The 24818-nt window shown below is 29.3% G+C and overlaps 1 protein-coding gene across 3 annotated transcripts in view; it reads left to right on the forward strand.

Annotated features, from left to right (window-relative positions):
* The first annotated feature begins 228 nt into the window (after positions 1-228).
* LOC107450710 (uncharacterized) overlaps positions 229-24818 on the forward strand; it is a 53404-nt gene continuing 28814 nt past the window's right edge. The window contains exons 1-2 of one of the 3 annotated variants that reach the window (XM_016066566.4): positions 229-416; positions 926-1063. In XM_016066566.4, coding sequence (XP_015922052.1) covers positions 1058-1063 — 6 coding nt within the window. In that variant the 5' untranslated portion in view covers positions 229-416; positions 926-1057. The remainder of the gene's footprint in view (positions 417-925; positions 1064-24818) is intronic. The other 2 variants (XM_016066568.4, XM_016066569.4) reach the window with 2 other exon arrangements.

Here is a 24818-nt window from a genome sequence, read left to right on the forward strand (position 1 = left end):
GTGATATGCCAGAATAATGTCTTTATATCGTGATAAATCAAAGTTAAAAAAGGATATTTCTTTTTTAATTAGTCAATGACTCACTCTGAAACAACATCATTGTTTAAATTTAAGTGGAAAAATTAAAAGAAATAGATTGTTTCATTGTTTAATAAGATTAATGGTTGGCTCTATTATTTATGCATGATGAGCAATGACTGAGAGCATACGTGCGACAAGAGTGACCGCAAAAAGTTCTAAGCATTACGGAGAGTTCTTTTTAGCAGTGGTGTTGAGTTTGATGGGTGTGGATGGTCTGCAATTTGTCCACCGAGCATATACCTCACTTGCTCAATCCATTTAAGAACTGGAGCAGATTATTGCATGCGCAGGATATTTTCACTTTTCATGATGTCGTTGAAAAGATGTAGGAGTAAGTAAGTCTGGTAAAATTGCCATAATGTATGCTTATGATATTTCTGATAAAAAAAAAAACATAATTCTGGCTAAGAAGACCTATCGAATTTCAACAATTAATAATATAAATATATGGAATTAAAATATATGGAATATAAATATATGGAATTTAAACAATTCATTTGGAAATGTTTCCGTTCATATGGTAACGGCTTTCCGGAAATTCTGATTCACGAAACTGCAGTTCTTAATGCCACACATTTAGTAAAGAATACAAAACTGAACTGTAAATTTAACCTAATAAATGATTTTTATGCATGCTTTAAGGTGTAATGATAGCATAACCAAATTTTAACACATTTATCAAATTTTATCACATTACAAAACCACATTTTAATGTTAATTTTACCTAAATCCTTACCATAGCACTTCGTTAAAACTTACCAAACATTTTTATGTTCCCATAGAGACTGAAACTCAATAAATTTTACTATGTTCTGGTAGTTATAATTTTACTTTTTTTGCTCAGTGCAGGATCGCACCTTGGCAAAGCAAGTTCTTGTGAGTATTATGAGTCCAAGACCAATAGCACCTTGAAACAAGCGAACATAAGACTCAAGATCTTCGTCTCTGCAACCTTTAGCCATCCAGTGTCAAAGAGATGGAGGTTAGTGTGCTAACACCATTACTATCCTTGACGGGATATCTCTTCGGAATATGTTTTAATTGAAAACGAGTTTCATGCTCTTCAAGCTTTCTTACGCAACTGCCTCTCTAATAGTTATCGCCAAATATAGCCGCCAAATATATCGCTAAATATAGGCACCTAGATATCTAACAGTTATCGCCAAATACTCGCAGTCATTGCCAAATATAGGTCTTGTTCGTCTCTTTACCGACTTTGTACGCAGGGCTAAAGAGAATACAAGGGCTACTTCACTCCGCTCTTAGAGCTGAAGCTACGATTTCCCTCCTCATGACGTCACTGTGTCTACAGATCTCGGAGATCGCAAGCAAAGATATGATAACTTTGCATCTTTCTCTTGTAAAAATAAGTTAGACTTTTTCTGGTTATTAGCCTTCAAACTTTACGTAATTAACACATTATTTCCGTTCATAAACATAGTTCAAAAAAAACTTTCTTGGTTATTATATTAAAAAAATACCATTTTAAACTTATAAAAATGTTTTGCTAGTTGGTGAAAATGACACGACAAATACTTTATTTTAAAAAGTTCAGTTTTAACTTTAACTATTAAGAAAAATGAAGGCATATATCGACACTTTTTTTATCTACATATTCTTTTATAAAGATAAGTTAAGTTAAATTTAGAATCCCTGATTTTAAAATATGTCGTTAATAGCAATTTGTTCATACTTAATCATTAGGAAACATCAACCTTAAACGCTAATTACTGAAACAAAATAATAATTTAGGTTCATAATGACATCAGAAATTTTACAATTGTTTATAGACATTTAAATTTACGATGATATAATACATAGATATTTAAATTGAAGAGAATATAATTTTTAAAAAAAATCATAAATAATTAGAATAACTACATTAAAAAATATGTTATGAAATTAGGAGAATTTCAACTATATACTATACATTTTATTTATACTTTTGACTTACATTTTAATTTTCTTTGACTTTATCTATTTTTTAATTCTTTTCACCTGCCTTTCTTTATGAAGTAGCGAGGCGGTTTCTATTTAGATAATGAATTTTTATAAAAGTTCTTTACGACAGAATAAACGTATTGCGGTTTTATATTAACTGTGTCATTTCGGAATCCATTCTTTACATAGTTGTTCATCTACTTTAGGGAACACGCGAAAAATTATACTTTTTCCTTTTGTTTTTATATCAGAATTTTTGCAAGTTGCAATCGCGCAAACTGGCATTTAGATAATAGTTTTAAATTCTTGTAAATTCACTGCAAAAACTGAGGAAAGTCATTATAGAAAATAACAAATGCCTTAGAATATCTCGCAAAAAGAAATGATCCAATATTAGTTAGAGCTAGTAAGGCCAAACGCTCCGTTCTTGAAGTAAAAGTGCGAGCTTTGCGCCAAAGTGACGTCACTAGAGTGACGTCAGAGGATCGGCGCGGCAAGAGATACTTCAAAGGAGTGAACCAGCCCTTCTATTCTCTTTAGCCCTGCTTTGTACGGGTAACATATTTCGTTATTTGAAACTCCAGCTACCATCTTGATATTTTAAACTGAGGCATCTACAGAGTTTAAGACACTTCATATAGAAATCGTCCTCCTTCAGGCATTTTATTTTATATTATTTTATTTTATAACCGTCGTTGAACAGCCGACCCAATTTTGGGATTACGACTACTAATGTTCAACTTACGTAGCCTTGTAATTTTGAACCAATCCAAAAGACAAGGAAAGTCATCAATCAGTACCCCCCAGAGGTGTTTTTTATATAACCGTCGTTGAATAGCCGACCCAATTTTGGGTTTACGACTACTAATGTTCGACTCCGTAGCCTTGTAATTTTAAACCAATCCAGAAGAAAAGGAAACTCCTGGATCAGTTCCCCCAGAGATATGATTTATTATTGGAACATGGAGAACTTTGAGACTCGACAGATTTACCGAGCATCAGCCACCATTTACTACACAGGGAGTCTTTGGCCGACCTTGGATCGAACCCCCGAGCTCTTTAACATGAGCCCAGTGCCCGACCAACCAGACTATCCCGGCCCTCATTCAAGCATTGAAATAATTCTTCCTTTTAAAAGCATGTCCATTTGACGACTTTGTTCCATACTTTGGCTTTTCCATCATTTAACTTGATTTCAAGCACAACGATTGTTAATAGCCTGCCTCTTCTTCACATAGCATATAAATTGTTTTTTGGCGTGAGTGCATATTTTCAGCCAGCCAAAGTCAATTTAAATGTTTTGCATAGATACACTGTTTTATTTTCAATCTGTGATTCTTCACGTGTGATATCGTTCAATTTGACCCATATTTACTCACGAACTTTCCCATTTTAAGCATTAGTTTAACTTTCGAACACCGATGTATAGTGGCATAATAAAAGAACCGACCACCCTAAATAACTTTTGATCTAATCATCACGTTCTAGAACCTAATTTTAATGGTTTGAGGGCTTCACTTTAAATATGAAAATTACTGCATACGATATTTTTAAATTACGAAATCTGACACTAAAACGTACTTTCTCTGAATAAACGTACCTGATTTTTAACGGATTTGGATTTCTGATTCCCAAAATACAGGGGGTAGTCACAATCTAGGAAATATGATCAAGAGAGTGGTCCAAATTTTTAACTCTTTAATATTAATCTTACTTTTTGAGTATTTCACAATGTCTCAAGAACTTTTTAAACGAATTAAAAGATTTTCGCACATAATTGTAAACCTTGTTTGTCCAAAGATTCAAAATATATTCAAAATATAAATTTTAGTAAATGTTAATCATATTTTATTATTCTACTTAATAATAGACGAAAAATTTTGAATAGTAAGGTATACAATATTTTAAATAATTTGAAACATTGTAATTTTAAATGGCAAAATACAAAATATGAGCGAAATTGGTTAAATATCTCCTGAGAAATTGAATTTAAAAAATACGACTTTATCTTAATTTCTCTGAAACTATTTAACCGATTTCTCTCCAATTTTGTATTTTGCTATTAAAAATTACATTCTTTAATTATGTGAAAAATTTTATACCTTGCAATTCAAAATTTTTTCGATTGTTGTTAAATAAATTGTTAAACATTTACTAAAAGTTATATTTTGCATAGAATTATCTTTGGACAAACAAGGTCTGTAATTGTGTTCGAAAATTTCTCAATTCACTTAAAAAGTTCTTGAGATATCACGAAATACACAGAAAGGCTAACATTAAGAGGTCCTGGATTTAGACCGTTCTCCTAACCAAACTATTGGGACCATATTTTCCAGATTGCGGCTACCCCCTATATCTTGGGGGCCAGAAATTCGATTCCGTCGATAAATGTTTAAAGAAAACTAGTGGGCTGCGTCCCCTGCTCGCTAACGCCCGCCAACCCCCAAAAATTGCTACGCAATCTTATATGGTTTGCTTCGAAAATCAAGCTCGCTTCGCTCACTACTAACTTAGGTACATTGCGAATGCACAAAATTCGAAGAATTCAAAACGATCATTCAAATAAATATAAAAACTTTTTTTAAAAAAAATTACATCCTTTTAGTAAATACTAAGTCATTAAAATAAATTTGAATTCAAATAAATGACATGTAATTCGTTAAACCTATTAGAAATGTGCTATACTATAATTCGTGATGTAAATCAAAAACTGTCAAATAAATGCGTAATATATAAAATCGTGGAAAAAAAAGCGCTTTCGACAAAATACTAAAATAGAGATCTATCGACAAAGACTACTCACTTTTGCCTAGCTTAATAGTATGAGATTGCTGCAGCTGATGCTCTCTGGTTATTTCAGTTTCCGTTTTTAAAAGCACTATATTTTGAGCCACCTCAACTAGATTTGGCATGTGACATTTTTAGTGGCAATCATTGGTCGATTCGCCATGTAAGAGAAATAGTAAAGTAAACAAAACAAAGCAAACGTTGCCACCGACGGAAAAGAAATACAGCCAAAATTTGGGAGCCACGTAAGAGAATTATGTATATTAGATATGTTTCGTAGCTTAAAATATCGTATGCAGTAATTAATTAGCATGTGTGAGATCACCCCATTCAGATATTAAGATTGACTCCTAAAAAATGAAGATCCAATCATTAGATCAAAAGTTATTCAGGGTGGACCGTTTCTTATTTTGCTAAGCTATACAAATGTATATAAGCTATACAAATTTATAGCTTAGTAGATGCTTAATTTGATAAGGTGATATGTTTATGAAGAGTGTAAGATAAAAATAGAAAGAAATTAGAAAAACGCAATAGCTTCATTGTGAAGCTGAATCTTTAATATTTTGTTTCACAATATCGCTAGATTAATTATTTAGCAGAAAGTATTTGTCTATTAAGAATTTGAAAATTCGATTATTTCAAATTAAAAACTAAATTTCACAGATGAAATTTGACGTTTTCTTAATATAGTGATTCTTAATATAGTGAATTTTAAGATTCAGAAGAAAAAAAATTTGATACATTACTGGATTTTGTGAGATTGATTGCAAAGGTTATTTAATGAATTTTAATTCCTAATTTTTAACAATATTTCAATCGAATAAAAAGAAGAAGTATTTGAATCAAAATTTTTCCATTTATTTCCATTAATTTTAATGGGGTGTAGAACTTAAGAAACTAAAAGCGCCACGAACAAAGATGCGTGCATACTATATCTAACCTAAAATTCATTATAGATGCAATAAAATTAATATACTTTTCATTCGTTCTATCAATTAGTATAAATTTTCAACTCGAAAAAACTTGTTTTTAATATTATTAAACAAATAGTTGTATCAATTTTTAGCAAAACTTTTTAAAGCACTTAGATTAGCAAAACTTTTTTCCTCTTTTAAAACATTTAAAGTTCCACTCCGTCATTTCTTATTTAAAATGAAGTTATATTTTAAATGTTCTATAGAATCATTGTTTCCAAATTATTCTTTAAGCACTGTAAAAGGAGTGGTTAATAAACTTTTGAACATTTGAAAAATAAATGCTTAACTCCAGTGATAAAAGAATGTGTGCAGTAAATTTTCAGAAAACAAAAGTGCCTTTAAATACTTAAAAACACAATTTAAAAAGCAATTTAAGAAAAAGAATTTAGTGAAACTCATTTATATGATAATTTGTTTAAAGCCTTAAGGGCTACCTCGTGTCGTGATTATCCTTAAATAATATCTCTTTAAGAGAGTTGATTCAGTAAACGATGTCCTTAGGAGTAATAGCGTCCCCTAAAGATATCGTTTAGGGAAAAAGTTAATTTAAATTTAAAGGCATCCTAAACTGTAGAGAATAAACGATTTGCTAAAAAGACTTGAAACGAATTCAAAAAATAATAACAGAGTTTTAGCTACAAAATTAATTTGAATTAAATTAAATATTTCATTACTTTAAAGGAATTAAAAATAAAGAAGGATCATAATTTCATCATTTTGTTAGAACTTTTATTCTAAAATTAGTTTGTCCATCCAATTAACCACAAAGTTTACGGTTAGAAATATTTCTTTACTTTTACGGTTTTAAAACCGTTTACAACTGATATGTTTAAAACTGTAAGCGCAACGCTATACGATTTTTCATCTAATAAATGCATAATTCGGGTGCATTCTAGAATGGCTTCAGAAACTTGAAAACAAAATTTAACTGGACATAGATCATATTAAGCATTACGTTAAGTAATAAACATTGGAATTAGGTTGTGGTTTCGTCAAATGAACCGAAGAAAGTGGCTTAATTAGTTTATCTAATAGGAGAGCTGGAAAATACTAGACTTATTTATACAAAAAAACTTTGAGGTGCTGCCATCTATACGTGTGTGAGAGTATTCTCATTGACTTGGTTCATCAATTTTATTTTATTTTATAACCGTCGTTGAACAGCCGACCCAATTTCATGGGTTTACGACTACTTACGTTCAACTCCGTAGCCTTGTAATTTTGAACCAATCCAGAAGACAAGGAAACTCTTGGATCAGTACCCCCAGAGGTATTGATTTGTTGTGGGAACATGGAGGACTTTGAGACTCGACAGATTTAACGTGCATCAGTCACCATTTACTACACGGGGAGTCTTCGGCCGGCGAGGATCGAACCCATGACCTCTTGGATATAGGCCCAGCGCCCTTACCGACCAGGCTATCCCGGCCCCTTGGTTCATCAATTGAGGAATGCGGGACATTGGAAACTTTTCATATGCTGAAGTAATTTAAGATACTAGTGGGCTGAGCCCCCAGCTCGCTAACGCTCGCCAACCCCCGAAAATTGCTACGCAATCTTATATGGTTTGCTTCGCTCGCTACTAACTTAGGTACATTGCAAATGCACAAAATTCTAAGAATTCAAAACAATCATTCAAATCCATATAATGACTTTTTTTAAAAAAATTACATCTTTTTAGTAAATACTAAGTCATTAAAATAAATTTGAATTCAAATAAATGATATGTAATTCGTTAAACCTATTAGAAATGTGCTATAGTATAATTCGTAATATAAATCGAAAATCGTCAAATAAATTCGTAATATATAAATTCGTGAAAAAAAGCGCTTTCGATAAAAAATTAAAATATAGATCTATCGACAAAGACCACTCACTTCTGCCTAGCTTAATAGTATGAGATTGCCGCAGCTGATGCTCTCTGGTTATTTCAGTTTCCGTTTTTAAAAGCGTTATATGTTGAGCCACCTCAGCTAGATTTGACATGTGACATTTTTAGCGTCAATCATTGGTCGATTCGCCGTGTAAGAGAAATGGTAACGTAAACAAAATAAAGCAAACGTTGCCACCGGCGGAAAAGAAATACAGACAAAATTTGGGAACCACGTAAGAGAATTATATATATTAGATATTGTGTCATCAACGCTGGGATTTGAACCCCCGTTCATCCTCTCATGAGAATGACAGATTTACCCTCACGCTTACGATGTGTATAAAAGCTGCAAGGAACTAAGTGTTTTCATAAGGTGAACCTAGTTGGCGAGGACAAAAATTTGGTTGTTTCCACAAATCAGAATCAGGTGAAAACGGTCGATTAACTATTCTTCTCGTTGTTAACAGTCTGAATATCATTTTTTTTATGATTATTTGACTGTTCTAACGTTTTTTCTTAATTGCCTGTATTCATACTCGTAAATACTAACATATCAATGACTTTAGCTGCATTAACTTTCTTTGCTACGTTTTTGGCCTCTATAAATTTATTTTAGCCACTCCCAAAAAAAAAAATTTAAAAAATACATCGACTTACTTAAGTTAGTAAAATATAGTTGTAACTAAAATTACTGTAGCACAAGCGAATGGTAATACGAAATTTAGAAAAAATATTATTTTCATTCGAACATAAAATTTATTTTTAAAAACCTAAAAATATAATTAGGAAACAAAGATAAAATATTTCAATTGGCGTTAAAGAGGTAGTATTCCTATAATCCATGAAATAACGAAATCGGTAGAATAGTTTCTTATTAATCAAATTTTTAAAAGTCGAATGATTCAAAACTTGATTTTTCAAGAACTATTCACCCCGGTTTTGTTAAAATGTTGTATTACATACTTTAAAGTTATTAAAAAAATTTTATGACTTATAAAATTTTTCTTGTACTATTAAATCAAATAATAATTATTCTTAAAAAAATTTCAATCTTTGCATAAACGAAATTTATAACGGTGTGCAAAATTTTTTCGAATCACTTAATAAGATGCATAAAATATATGCAAGAAATGTGCAAGAAATGAAATATGAAATTAGCATAAAGAAGTTTTTTTTTAATTTCAATAAGATAATTTTTAAATTATGTTGAAACATTTTTTAAAAGCTGTTTTTATTGTAATTTTAGCTACATTATTATTTAAATCTTTGCATAAATAATGCAGAATTTTTTAAATTTGGTGTGCAACAAATCGAAATTCTAAAGACACATTTATCACACACCAAGTGTTGAAATCCCAAAAATTAAGGAATCGTATTTTTAAAAAACATTTCATTCTTTAGTTTGAAATCATTTAGAGAACTACAGAGGTTTTTTCAAAACAATAAAAAAATTTAGTTTTGAAAGAATTCGAATGCAAAAATAGAAAAATAAGGATCTCATATCATGATTCATCCCTTCTCCAACAATAAAAACTTTTCAATGTGCCATAAATTCTTTTAAGTATTTGGTTGGGGCATAATATATAAAATATGCTGTTCTGTAAGAATTTTTAAATGAAATGAAACCGCATTTATGCAATAAAACTTGATTAATAGCAACATTAATAATTGCTGTTTCCCGTGTATTTGAATAAAATTTTATTGAAGCAAACTATTCAAGTTCACTCCAATAAATAGTCAAAGGCATAATAAAGAAATAAATGATTTATTTATTTATTTAATGAAAAATACATCCCTACTTTAAAGAGTACGAAATCGAACACTTTAAATATCTTTTTGTCAAAGGTTTTAGTTGTCGTTTGCGGAAGTGAAACAATGAATTCAACGCATCGGATCTGAAACGTATTGAATGCAACCTATGTAATTAGCCACCTTGGGGAAGTGAAATATATCAAATCTACATATCGGATCTAATCAATTTTTTCACAAAGCACATCTAACATATTGGATATGACATAACCAAAAACATATTGAATCTAAAATAGATTATTGGCGCAGCCTTAAAAAGTGAGGCGGGTGGTATCTAACAAATAGTATCTTACTATTAGATCGAAAACATATTAAACATATCGGATTGAACATATCAGATGAATTCAACGTATCGAATGGGAAATGTGTTGAATGCAACCTATGTAAATAGCCGCCTTGGGAAAACAGAAAATATTGAATCTAATCTAACATATCGGATCTAATTAATTTTTTTCTCAAAACACATCTAGCATATCGGATACAATAGAACCGAAAAAACATTGAATTTAACATAGATTATTAGCGGCCTTGAGAAAAGTGAGACGTGTGGATCTAATAGTATTTAACTATTAGATAGAAAACATATTGAATCTAGCATGCATAGTATATAATAAGTGGTCTTAGGGGAAGTAGAACATATTGAATTAACACATCGGATCTAATTAGTTTTTTTCTCAAAACACATCTAACATATCGGATATAATAGAACCAAAAAAATATTGAATCTAACATAGATTATTAGCGGCCTTGAGAAAAGTAAGACATGTAGATCTAATAGTATTCAACAATTAGAACGAAAACATATTGAATCTAACATGCATAATATATAATTAGTGGTCTTAGGGCAAGTAGAACATATTGAATTAACATATCGGATTTAATAAATTTTTTTCTCAGAACACATCTAACATATCGGATATAATAGAACCCAAAAAATATTGAATCTAACATAGATTATTAGCGGCCTTGAGAAAAGTAAGACATGTAGATCTAATAGTATTCAACAATTAGATCGAAAACATATTGAATCTAGCATGCATAATATATAATTAGTGGTCTTAAGGGAAGTAGAACATATTGAATTAACACATCGGATCTAATTAATTTTTTTCTCAAAACACATCTAACATATCGGATATAATAGAACCAAAAAAATATTGAATCTAACATAGATTATTAGCGGCCTTGAGAAAAGTAAGACATGTAGATCTAATAGTATTCAACAATTAGATCGAAAACATATTGAATCTAACATGCATAATATATAATTAGTGGTCTTAGGGCAAGTAGAACATATTGAATTAACATATCGGATTTAATAAATTTTTTTCTTAGAACACATCTAACATATCGGATATAATAGAACCCAAAAAATATTGAATCTAACATAGATTATTAGCGGCCTTGAGAAAAGTAAGACATGTAGATCTAATAGTATTCAACAATTAGATCGAAAACATATTGAATCTAGCATGCATAATATATAATTAGTGGTCTTAAGGGAAGTAGAACATATTGAATTAACACATCGGATCTAATTAGTTTTTTTCTCAAAACACATCTAACATATCGGATATAATAGAACCAAAAACATATTGAATCTAAAATAGATTATTGGCAGCCTTAAAAAGTGAGGCGGGTGGTATCTAACAAATAGTATCTTACTATTAGATCGAAAACATATTAAACATATCGGATTGAACATATCAGATGAATTCAACGTATCGAATGGGAAATGTGTTGAATGCAACCTATGTAATTAGCCGCCTTGGGAAAACAGAAAATATTGAATCTAATCTAACATATCGGATCAAATTAATTTTTTTCTCAAAACACATCTAGCATATCGGATACAATAGAACCGAAAAAACATTGAATTTAACATAGATTATTAGCGGCCTTGAGAAAAGTGAGACGTGTGGATCTAATAGTATTTAACTATTAGATAGAAAACATATTGAATCTAGCATGCATAGTATATAATAAGTGGTCTTAGGGGAAGTAGAACATATTGAATTAACACATCGGATCTAATTAGTTTTTTTCTCAAAACACATCTAACATATCGGATATAATAGAACCAAAAAAATATTGAATCTAACATAGATTATTAGCGGCCTTGAGAAAAGTAAGACATGTAGATCTAATAGTATTCAACAATTAGATGGAAAACATATTGAATCTAACATGCATAATATATAATTAGTGGTCTTAGGGCAAGTAGAACATATTGAATTAACATATCGGTTTTAATAAATTTTTTTCTCAGAACACATCTAACATATCGGATATAATAGAACCCAAAAAATATTGAATCTAACATAGATTATTAGCGGCCTTGAGAAAAGTAAGACATGTAGATCTAATAGTATTCAACAATTAGATCGAAAACATATTGAATCTAGCATGCATAATATATAATTAGTGGTCTTAAGGGAAGTAGAACATATTGAATTAACACATCGGATCTAATTAATTTTTTTCTCAAAACACATCTAACATATCGGATATAATAGAACCAAAAAAATATTGAATCTAACATAGATTATTAGCGGCCTTGAGAAAAGTAAGACATGTAGATCTAATAGTATTCAACAATTAGATCGAAAACATATTGAATCTAACATGCATAATATATAATTAGTGGTCTTAGGGCAAGTAGAACATATTGAATTAACATATCGGATTTAATAAATTTTTTTCTTAGAACACATCTAACATATCGGATATAATAGAACCCAAAAAATATTGAATCTAACATAGATTATTAGCGGCCTTGAGAAAAGTAAGACATGTAGATCTAATAGTATTCAACAATTAGATCGAAAACATATTGAATCTAGCATGCATAATATATAATTAGTGGTCTTAAGGGAAGTAGAACATATTGAATTAACACATCGGATCTAATTAGTTTTTTTCTCAAAACACATCTAACATATCGGATATAATAGAACCAAAAAAATATTGAATCTAACATAGATTATTAGCGGCCTTGAGAAAAGTAAGACATGTAGATCTAATAGTATTCAACAATTAGATCGAAAACATATTGAATCTAACATGCATAATATATAATTAGTGGTCTTAGGGCAAGTAGAACATATTGAATTAACATATCGGATTTAATAAATTTTTTTCTCAGAACACATCTAACATATCGGATATAATAGAACCCAAAAAATATTGAATCTAACATAGATTATTAGCGACCTTGAGAAAAGGGAGACATGTGGTATCTTAACATCGTATTTAAATGTTAGATCTAACACACATTGAATCTAACATGCATGATACATAATTAGAGACCTTGGGGGAAGAAGAACATATTGAATTTAACATATCGGATCCAATAGAGCTGAAGCAAATTGAATATAACATATCTTTTGTTGAATTAAATATAAAATCAGCGGCCTTGACAAAAGTGAGACATGTTGTATCTAACACATCGTATCTAACCATTACACAGAGCGAAAACATATTGAAATTAACATACATAATTCTTAATTAGCTGGTATAGAGGAATTGAAACAAGTGAGTAGTATTTTCAAATTTTTACCGTCATCTTAGGAAGAAAGAAAAAATATAAAAATTGAAATTGCTAATATTAGCTTTAACAGACCTATAAATATGTAATACTGAAAAACCTAATTAAAATTGTTATTAATACATAATGTATTAGTATTTAATTTTAATGAATAGGCAGTTGGATTTTAAATGAGGTTTATTAAGCTTAAGTTTTATGTTCAATAGTCTATGGTCATTAATGCTTCAAACGATGAAGTTGAGTATCAATGAAATTCAACTACATGTTTGAAAAGAAATGTCATTAAAATAATAAGTGTAGAACAGCAAAGCTCCCACATTACCTGATACGATTTTCGACACAAAACCACACTGTATTATACTTAAATAATTATTAAAAAGTTCAAAATTTTAAAATAATAAAACACATGTTTCTTTATCAAAATTATTTTCTGTCTGATTTTCGGGACACTCTGTATTTCTGTGGTTGTTGTGGTTTAAAAGCGTTTTAAAATATACGAATAATCAAGATTTTTAGATAAGGAGTTTTCACCTAGAATATCGCTAATGAAAATAGACAGGCAAAACTTTTCTTTAAATATTTTCTTTAAATATTTTCTTTTTCAATGAGAAGGTAAAAACATGCCACATACTTTTTTTAAATGATAAAAAAAGAACTTACGCAGAAATAAACTTTTTTTTTTTTCAGTTAAGGAAATTTAAAAACATGCACTTCATTTTACTACCATATATCAAAAGTACTAAGAAGAAATTCATTTTTTTTCTGGATGCGTCTTAAAAAAAGTTTCCTCCTTAAAAGAAATAATTTTACGTTAGAATGACAAGAGTCTTTAATTAAGCTTTTTGTGAAATTTAGAAATTTTTAAAAACAATTATCTTTCTTAGTTTTTCACTTTTGCTGGAATTATTTTTATATTCAAGCTGAATAACGTTTTTAAGACATGCTGTAGAGTATTTAATTTTTTTTAAAGAAATTTCTACTTAGTTTTTTTAAAAAGTAAGGAATAAAGTAAAAATACTTTAACACAACTTTAACTTTACTACAGGCGTTTTTATTTTTAACTATGCCAAAATATCTTAAATCGTACTTAACTCTTCATAATTATAGAGGCAATAAAAAAAAAAATGACATTAGTTTTTGTTTTCGATACACTTGCCACACTAGTCTCTTTTATTATTTTACTTTCCACATCAACAACATCATCGATTTAGGAAATAATCTAAGTAAAAATTGATTTATCATTTTTTAATGGCTTTCGGCTGTTGGCAACAAATTAGTTTGCCTTTCTATTGTTATAAATGGTTAGGTCATTCTAACGTAATAACGAACAGAACAACACAGTAAATTACGTAGGATTTTCTATTATTTATCTATTTATTAAGCAAAAATGAAAATTGAAGAAATAATGCATTTAAATCAGCTAATTTTTCTAACATTGTCGCTAGTGAAATTTGCATTTTAATTACTTTTCCTAATCAACGTAAATAAAAATGACACACGGATGAATCAACAAAAAAAGAAGTACCATAACATATTAATAAAATTTCGGAATTGAATTCATAAAGTTGTAACAAAACAATTGTATAAAATCTAATCTAAAATTACCAATACTTTTTTTTAATTTTCAATTAGTTTTAAAAAATATAGAAATAAAATACTTATAGTTGCCATTCATTAGCCCTATAAATAAATTATTTGTATTCAAAGCTATTATTAATAAATCACACATTTCTATTTAAAAATAGTGCAAATAAATTACAAATGATACGATTTAAAAATGCTATAAAGAAAATATATGCGCAACATTCGAAGATAATTTAAATAAAATATAGGGAATGGTATTCAACGTAGTTCAATGGTAAAATGTATAAGATACAATTTAAATATACTACAAATTAAATATATTTCTTATTATTTAAACATAATATGAATAACATATATGTCATGTTATTTAAAGTATTACATTAATATATAATTAATATGTCAGTTATTTAAAGTATTAAATTATTAGAGATAGAGGTTGGGCAGCTCCAAAGAGCAGGGCACATCGGCCAGAGGTCTATTGTATGCAAACCATAAATCATGATTAACAGGAAAGCCTTATAGCTGAAACAAAGTTTAGCAAACACCTTACAGGAATATCTTGAAGTTCCCAGGGGTTAATGCAATGTTGCCCTAAATGCTCAAATCTTTGAGAAAAAATTGACCTCACAATCACAAAGTATATGTCGTGAAGTCACCTCCTCAAGATGACAATCAGATACAACACTCATTATGTCTCCTGAGGGTGGAGTGTTCAGTGAGAAGACCAATGATCTTCCTCAAACTGTTCCTGTTTAGCTTAAGAAGCTCTTTTTGGTGCACACTAGGACACTCACGATTCAGCTCTTTAGCGTCTTTGACCATCCGAGTTGCGCCATTGTTCGTTTGTAATTTTGCCATACAGCTTGAATATGGATGCCTTGAATGATTTGGTAGATATTCCCAAAGCTGGTTCAGGATCCCAGAAAATCGGACAGGGGCCAGCCAGTGCTGCTTCATCAGTCAGCTCATTTCCAACAATACCCATATGTCCAGGTACCCAATGTCGGTATACCCTGTTACGAGTTGAAAGATCACGAGAAGCACTCCCACTCTAGCGAAGAGGTGAATTCTTATCTTGATAAAGATAGGAGAGCAGCCTGACTGTCAGAACCGATTTGGATAGGTATATTTAGATAACCCCTATCTAAGCATATTCTGCAGCACAAGATGATAGCATAAACTTCAGCCTGAAAAACATTGTCATAACTACCTAGAGGAAAGTGGTGTTTAGTACCATCATTATAGCAGTAAACTCCTGCCCCTGATTCAAAACCAAGCCTTGATCCATCGGTGTACCATACCAGACAGTTGCCTTTAAGCCACTGAAGAGATTTAAGGCATTAGCATTACTCTGAATTATTTTCCATCCGCAAATCTAAAGTAAATAAAGCTTGGCTTGTTCCACCGGATCACAATTGGTATCCCCGCAAGCGTCCTGGAGGAGCCCTTGACCTTCAGGGTACACGTGCCGACCAAACAGCTACCTGTAGATTTGTCAGTGGGCATACTAAGAGTCTCACTTTCAGTGCACAAATTAAAATTTTTCCATCGTGAAAAAGGTGCAACTCCATCGAGGCTAGTCCTCACCATCTACTTGATTGCCTGTACTTCACCATGGAAGAGGTTCTTGAGATACCTCTCCTTTTCCTCGATTTTTTGAAGACTCACGGCCTCATGGATCTGGTATAGCTCCGCTATCCCAGATGGGATTGGAAACAACAGCAACAAGCCACTAATTTTTAGTAGGAAAATGAATCTTAAGGAGCTTATGAAAAGCAAATCTTAGTAGCATATAATAACTAGGCATTATAAAAGATAGAATATCTGACACCTACGAAACAAGGTGACCCCAAGACAAGTGCTTGGAATATTCCTTCCATAAGCCAAGATACATAAGACGTTTAATATTCCTTTGAGCTTCAGCTTCAATGCTTAGGTTTAACGGGAGAAGCCCATGTAAGCTCTCAAGAAAAGCCGTGGGAGTGGTTCTGAGACGGATACTACCAATAAAATATTTGTTTATATATATATATACTATATATATATATACTATATATATATATACTATATATATATATTTATATATATATACTATATACTATATATATATTTATATATATATACTATATACTATATATATATTTATATATATATACTATATATATATTTATATATATATATACTATATATATATATACTATATACTATATATATATTTATATATATATATATATATATATATATATATATATATATATATATATATATATATATATATATATATATATATATATATATATATATATATATATATACACTACTATTTAAATCTAGTACGGTTAAGATAGATGTGACGTTATTTGAAAGATAATATTAATAAAATATATGTGATGCTGTTTAAAAGGTATTGTGAATAAATAAAATATTCATATTCTAAATAAACTATTCCTCTATTAAAAAGTTCCAAACCTGAATGAAATACACGTGATACTATTTATATATAGTATGGTTAACATATATGTCATGTCATTTAAACGATTATATTAATACATACATGGGCTGCAATAGCGGCACAACTCAAAAAATCATGTTTTGAGATAAGTGGGTTTAAGGTTTTCATTGCAAAGGAAAATGCATAAGAAATGCTTTAGTTTTCTTAAACGAAGATTACCTTCAAGTTGAATCATGAGTTGAGCAGTATTGCCGCTGAAAAGAATGTTATTTTCATATTTACACCTGTTCTTTGTTCAAAACACGTGTTTTTTTAGTTGTGCCACTATTGCAGCCCACGAGCTATATGTGATGCTGTTTAAAAGTGAAAAAAAATATTCGGATTTTAAATAAACTATTCTTCCGTTATAAAGTTTAAAATTTAAATGAAATAAATATGATACTATTTAAATATAGTATGGTTAACATATATGTGATGTCATTTAAGAGATAATGTTAATAAATATATGTGATGCTGTTTGAAAGGTATTGTGAATAAAAAAAGATATTCAGATTTTAAATAAACTGTTCCTCTATTATAAAGTTCAAAACCTGAAAAAAATAAGTCTATTCCGTGCATTTCAAATAAAAGAGGTGAGAAATATCGCCAATGTCACTAAATCGAAAGGTGAGAAAATATAGAGGTTAGGAAATATAATAAAGCCAAAAGGCGGGGAAAAGAAGACATCAAAAGATTCGATCTCTTTAATCGCCAATACTTATTTTGTGTGAGCTAAGCATATATCACCAGTGGAAGTTTAGTATTGCTAAAGCAACGAAAAAGAAAGTAACAAAAATATATGAAAGAGTGTTATATTGCACTCATAAATCTAGACGCTTAGACTTTTTTTTTTTAAAAAAATGAAGTTGTGACAAAAGATCGCGTGAGAATTATTTATGAAAAGAAGAAGCACTTTTGGAGAAGTCACATAACTCTGGACTACATTGAAATGTTTTAAAAGATTTTTAGAAACTATTCTCGGAATGTTTTCCAAAGTTGTTTTTGTTTAAATAGAATCTCATAAATAACTTCAAAATAACTTATGGTTTACAAGAAAATAGAAATAAGTTTTGGATTTCATTTTTGGACTTAGTTTTAAAAGAAGCGCTACATTCATCTCAACTAATTTGTTTCCCATCCTGTCATACATATTGTGAAGTATAAACATGAAATCAATAAACAAAATCAAATTGTTAAAGTAGGATTTATTTTATTAATCTATTTATTTTTCGTTTCTGTTTTACTGGATTCTAATACTTTTTTTTAAATTTTATAACCTTTTATATTCTACTTTCCTTTGTACCATTTGTTATATATCTTTTTTTGTTAAGAGAAGCATAAAAAGAATACGTTAAAATAAAATTAAAATTTTTTTTAATAAACTGAAAAGAAGAAAAAAATTATTTTTGTCAGTCCTAAAACGGAAAAAGCAGGATGCATCATCTTTGAAAGACTCAGGGGGGAAGGACTACCAGTGGCGATAATCGTTAAAAACAAAAAAATGAGTACAACGCTTTTCGTTTCTGGTTTGAAAAAAAATAACACTATTTTTTTTTACATTTTATCTACTTAATAACGATTTTTAAAACTTTTAAATTTTTCTTCTAGATATGCCTGTTTTAATTTCCTTCGGTCTGAATAAGGTAAATTTTTTGCTTGGTTAATTTTGCTTGTATCATTTATGAAAAAAATTGTAACTTGAATAGGCACAGAGCTCCATTTGAAATTTGAGGAATATATTGAAGTGTTGTTTTATCACCTTAATACAAGAGAGACTTATTCAGAAGGTTAGCAAATATTTATTCACCATAGCTGTTCCATTTATCATCCAGACTGTTGCCATTCAACATACAAGAAATAATTTATAATTATCTTGCTTAATCAATTCATTATCGATTAAGAAAAATACTACAGATGTGGCATAACTAACTACCACTACAAATATTAAATACCAAATCACTAGTATATAAGACATATTAACTCAATTCTATTTAGAGGTACCTTTTGATAGATGAAGGTTGACACAGTAAATAAATAAAATCCCCGCAATATCTAATCGGAAAGTATTTGAAATAGGCCTGACGATGTTATGTTGACAATAAAATGGTTGATAAATTCTTGTAGTGGATTGAAACTTATATTGAAATAAGGCGCAGAGCTTTAGTTGAAATTTAATTCATATAGCTGGTTGAAATGTTGGAAATTTGATTAGCGATAAATTCTGTTTGACGATAACTTGACGATAAATTTCTGTTAGTAGCGTCAGGAAAAGATTGATGCTTGAGCCATTACCATGAGACACGAGACTTCAGTAGAGGTTTGAATTCTTCTTTTTTCGCCCTTATTATAAATTAGTAACTTAATATTAATTGTTAGTACAAAATGTTTTATTGAAACATCTCGTTTAATACGTCAACACTCAATTTATCAAAACATTTTGGTTGTAAATAAAATTATTTCATGACTGGCGATAACTAACTCCTTTTTCATAATTGGTTATAATTAATTGGACATTTTGAAACAAGGTAGAGTTTTAATTGCATTAAATGTATGACATAAACTCAGAAATTAATTTCTAATACCAAATCATTCAACCTATTGATTCCCTATACACTATAAACGGACTGAATTGAAATGTTCTTTTCACAAACAAACAAATATGGAACATTTTTTGAATATTTTAAATCAAATTCAGAACTTATTACACTTTATGTCAGCTAACTCTGAATACATACCTACTTTTCTTTATTTTTGAAAGTTTTTTCGAAAAGACAATTATTTTCAAGACCATAATTTAAAAATTTAGAGCTTCAAAATAAAAATATTATTGCACAACAGATTACTATCAGTTAATTTTTCTTAACTAGCAATAATTAATTTTGACAATTTGAAACAATGTTGCGCGTTAACTATAATAAATATATGGCATATTTTAATTCAAAAATTAATTACTAATATCAAATCATTTTACCGTATTTGCTATTATATATTTCCTTCACACTTTAAAAGGACTGAAATAAAATTTTCTTTTTAATAACAATTCAAACAAATGTAAAATATTTTTTCAATTGTATTAAAACTAATTTAGAATATATTACATTTCTCGTTTCAGTTCATTCTGAATAACTAAACTTTTTTTATTCTAAAACTGCTTTTCGAAAAGACAATTAGTTACGAACTTATAACTTCAGGCAACTCTTCTGTCACAATTTTTTTTTTCGTCTTTCAAACATTTTTAATTGGTTCGAAATTTTATTTAAATATTTCATTTAGTACTGCAATAAATGGTTCTTTCAGTTGAGCAAGAATAAATTTAAGTAGAACTAGAGTAAGTATTTTTTTACATTTAAGGAAGAATTGATCTAAATAAAGTCCAAAATTCTTATTTTAATTTAAAAAATTTTTGATTTTATTTTGAAATTGTCTATTGTTAGAAAAGATCAGTAGAAATAAAACAATGCAGTTAAATTGAAAATAAAGCTACAACCAAGTGAATAAAGATTGTGCTAATTTTTAGCTCAAGTGAATTTACAAAACTTGTTTTGGTTCAAAGGACTTTCAATGAAATATAATAATTTCTCAAATGAAATATATCAAGCATATGAAATAAAGAAATGAATTAAACAATGAACATCTGCACATCTCTATTTTAAATAACACCGAGAGTAGAAAAACAAATGTAAAATACTTTAATTTTTTAAAAAATAATAACAAATTCCCACTCAGCGTTGCAGAAAAGCAACGTTTCGTCAGGCTCTAAATACCGTTATGAAAAAAAGTTGCGATATTTTGGCTTATTTAATATTTTTCTAGTGTCTTTTTTTTTCAGTTTTACATCATCGCAAATACCTTATTTCATGTAAAAATATGAAAGCTTTAATAATGTTTTATGAACACGATTTTTTTGTGTTCCAAAGTAAATTTAAAGAATGAAATAATTGAGTTACACTTTTTATCTTTTTGAAACGAAACAATTCATGGTAACGTATTCCTTCAATGAGTAGAAGTAATGAATCAAATAAAAAATTTATGCATGCCTTTATTGAATTAATTATATTGAAAGTAAACAGAAAGTTTTGCTTAATATTTAAACAAAAAATTCTAAATTCAGTATTTAATATTTAAAATTTTTATCATTAATAATTACGCTAACTAATCTCCAAAGAATAGCATTGTAATAATTTTCAAGTAACTGGCATTATATTAATTTTATAACTTCTTTTTTGAATGACGTTATAAAAAAAAACATTATAACTACAAAGGGTATCAACTCCAATTATTTTCTTTTGATTTACTTCCATGCCTCTCTAAATTTACTTTTTAATTTTCTTTTTCATTTTACTTTCAGTACTAATTTAAAAACCTAACAAACTATTTTTTCAACATTATTTTGACTGATGTTATCAAAATGAATCTTCTTTAAACTCAATATGCAATCATCTCCAAATCAGATGAAGAACAAGATTCTGATAAAATTCCAGTACTGTATTGACCAAAATTATAGTTTTTATTTGCATTTCTGGTAAAAAAAAATAATACAAATAATAATTCTGGTTAATCCCAATATATACGGTGTTTAAACCATACCTGCCAACTTTCACTCTTTCCGAGAATGGATTTTCAGAGTGGTTGTAAAACAATAAACGAAAAACAATCTGACTCAAAAATATATTTATATTTTGATCCCGTTGAAATTCGCTTGAGCAAAGATTATTGTGCTTTCATATATTTATTGTAATTATTTATATGTAGTGGTGGTCAAACTCATTTATAATTATCATTATAATTCAAAAAGTCAATTGGAATAACCTGAGTATTGCTACCACTTTAAATATGAAAATAAAATCTTCCGGAAAATCCGGAAGAGTTGGCAGGTATGGTTTAAACCATTCATTTGAAAAGATCTTCCTTCGGATTGCAAAATTATAGTTCTCATTACTACACGCTTAGTGAAAGATGCAAAACTCAAAAATAAATTTAACCGAATAAATGGTTTTTAGGGCAGAATCTACGAGATCATGATAAAAATAATTAATCCAAATCTATCGGTAAAAATTAACGAGGTTTTTGGTGTTCCCATAGAGCCGGAAATAATTTTTACCATATTCTGATAGTTTTGACCATACTTTTTCCTGGTGCACTTATTAACTTTCAGTGGGTATCATATTTATTTCAGTGTACATGAATTACAACCAAAATACCAAGACCCTAAATGATCAGGGTTTCTCAGGTAAGGGGTCATGTATTTCAATATAGTGATGAAAATCCTGTTTAAAAAAATAACCTTTTAAACACCAGGAGGGTAAAACCTAGAACAAGATGGTTAGATAGAGTAGAGAAGGGGGGCTTGGAAGTTACTCGATGAAGAAATATAACATCGGATAGATCTAGTTGGGGTAAACTGACTAACAGGTAAACGGCTGCAGTGCCTAAGAAGAAAAAGAAGGGCATGTTACAACCTATATGCCATATCTTCAATAAAATTTCGTTAAAATATTGTGACACATACTTAGATGCATTGTGATACTTTATACGTGCCTTTATGGTTATTAAAACAAAAACACTAATATCTGAAAAAATCTTTTCTAATGACGCACATCATTTTAGAAAATTAAGTTTAAATCAACTTAATTTATCATCATCATCCTAATTTACACTTCAATTAATTTCTTTTTTATTCACCAATATATTATCAAAATATATGAATAATGTATAAATGAACAACCCTGTATATTATAAGAATTTATATTTATTTAGAGCAAATTAATAATAACTAAGAGCAAAAATTTGAACAAATTACCGATGCGTTTTGCTACAAAAGAAAACATATTCCTTTTTAGTGCTCATAATTTCTTATTTTGTTGAAATCTCTGAAAACATCACGTCCCGAATAGAAAAATTCATCCTGATTTATATATCTACAACAGATACTAGATTCTTATTTACCAATCTGGTCGTCATTTTGGCATCTAGCGTAAAATTTAATAACGCCATAAAATATACTTATCTCAGACTAAAGGCTGAAAACGGACTGCGGTATTTCTTCTGAACAAGGGTTGGTGAACGTGATTTGATCACATCATACTCAGCATTTTCTCCCTTTTTTCAAGAATGTATGCATTATCAATAAAACTAAAAGGTTTATTTTCTTCTGAATTCAATGCTGCTCTTGAAATACACTCTGGCGTAATGAGAAATGTTTTACTTTATTTAATTTGTTTTTGTCCATGATAGAAAATATTATTTCCCAAATGGAGATTACAGAACCTCTGTAAGGGCACGCTAGGAGTGCAGAAAGAATTTACAAAAAGATTTTCAAAATGGCAGAGTTTTAAAGGACTAACGTAATAAGATAAAATTGCATGCACAAAGTAGAAATATCACAGTTCTTTTTACAGAATTTATCTGTATTATTTGACGGTATAAGATTGTTTCTCGAAGGCTCCATCGTAATATAAAATGGTGCTTTTTTACTAATAAGAGGCCATTTTTATAACTACTTTGAATTTGCAACTGTTACTCATGACTGTTAGTTCAAGTTTAGCTTATCTAAAGCAAGCGCTTTCTACGCTCATTTTGAAAATGGCACAAAACGTCAATATGGAGAAAAGCCACAGTTTTGTGAAAATGTAAAGCATTTACAGTTTATTTTGTAATGCTTAATAATTTACTCTACTGCTGCATTACTTGGGCTTACAAAAATTTTCAAAACCTAAGAATACGACAATAATTTTGATTGTTTTCATCTAGGAGGAAAAAAGTCGCCAAATTGGCTATTTTTAAATAAAATTTAATAACTTTAAAAATATTAAATTTATTTGTCTGTTCTAAAGACCAGATAATTCTTCATTTCAAGATTATATATATAGTTTAAAATTATCATATTGCTCCAAGTGTTAGGCGCTTAAATTTTGGCTTTTTTATTTTCTTTGACGAGAGAGCTCGAAAATTATCGTTAAGACTATTTCGTTCATAAAACAGTTTTTCTCTGTTTTTCATCCTAATCAAAATAGAAAAAAAGTCGTCAGTTTAAATTCTAGGTTTTGCTCTTTTCCAGTCTTGCTTTCTGTACGATAACTCTACCTTTTTTTCTATACTTGGCTTTGTTTTTCAGCAATTATTTTATGGTTTTGAAATAACATAACAAAACAGCTATTTGTATAAATATATCGTATTGCATAAATAAACTATATCGCATAAATAAAACTTCTATTCGATATTATTGTCAAATTGATTCTCTACCTGATTATTATATTTTCTTAGATATTTTTTTTTTGTTGATAAATTGAGTTGCCAGACATTTCTAAGTGAGTGGGACTCTATAGCCTTAAAAGTTTTTACATTTAGATATTATTTCAATAATTAGAACTTTTAAGGTAAGAAACAGTTTAAAACGTTTTGTTATTACTGAGACGCTGTAGAGCTGCGATCACTCAGAGGACAAAATGCTCTCCTTCCAATGACCCCAGGTACGAATCCCAGCTTACACGTACTGCTCTCGGCTCACGCGGACCACAAAGCTAACATAGTTATTGAATTTTCATCAAAACAATAGAGTTCGTAAAAATAACGGAGTATATAAGTTATAGTACTTAAAGAACAAACGCCTGTCTTAAAATAACATAATGTTTCTGAGAAATAAACGGTTTTATACCAGCACACCAGCAGACAGTTTTTTTTCGCAAATTTTGCAGCTTTTTTTAGTGTCATGCTGAAATAAGTATG

The sequence above is a fragment of the Parasteatoda tepidariorum genome, chromosome 9 (genome assembly GCF_982258835.1).
Source record: "Parasteatoda tepidariorum strain Cologne lab strain chromosome 9, Ptep-v5.0, whole genome shotgun sequence".
NCBI lineage: Eukaryota > Metazoa > Arthropoda > Arachnida > Araneae > Theridiidae > Parasteatoda > Parasteatoda tepidariorum.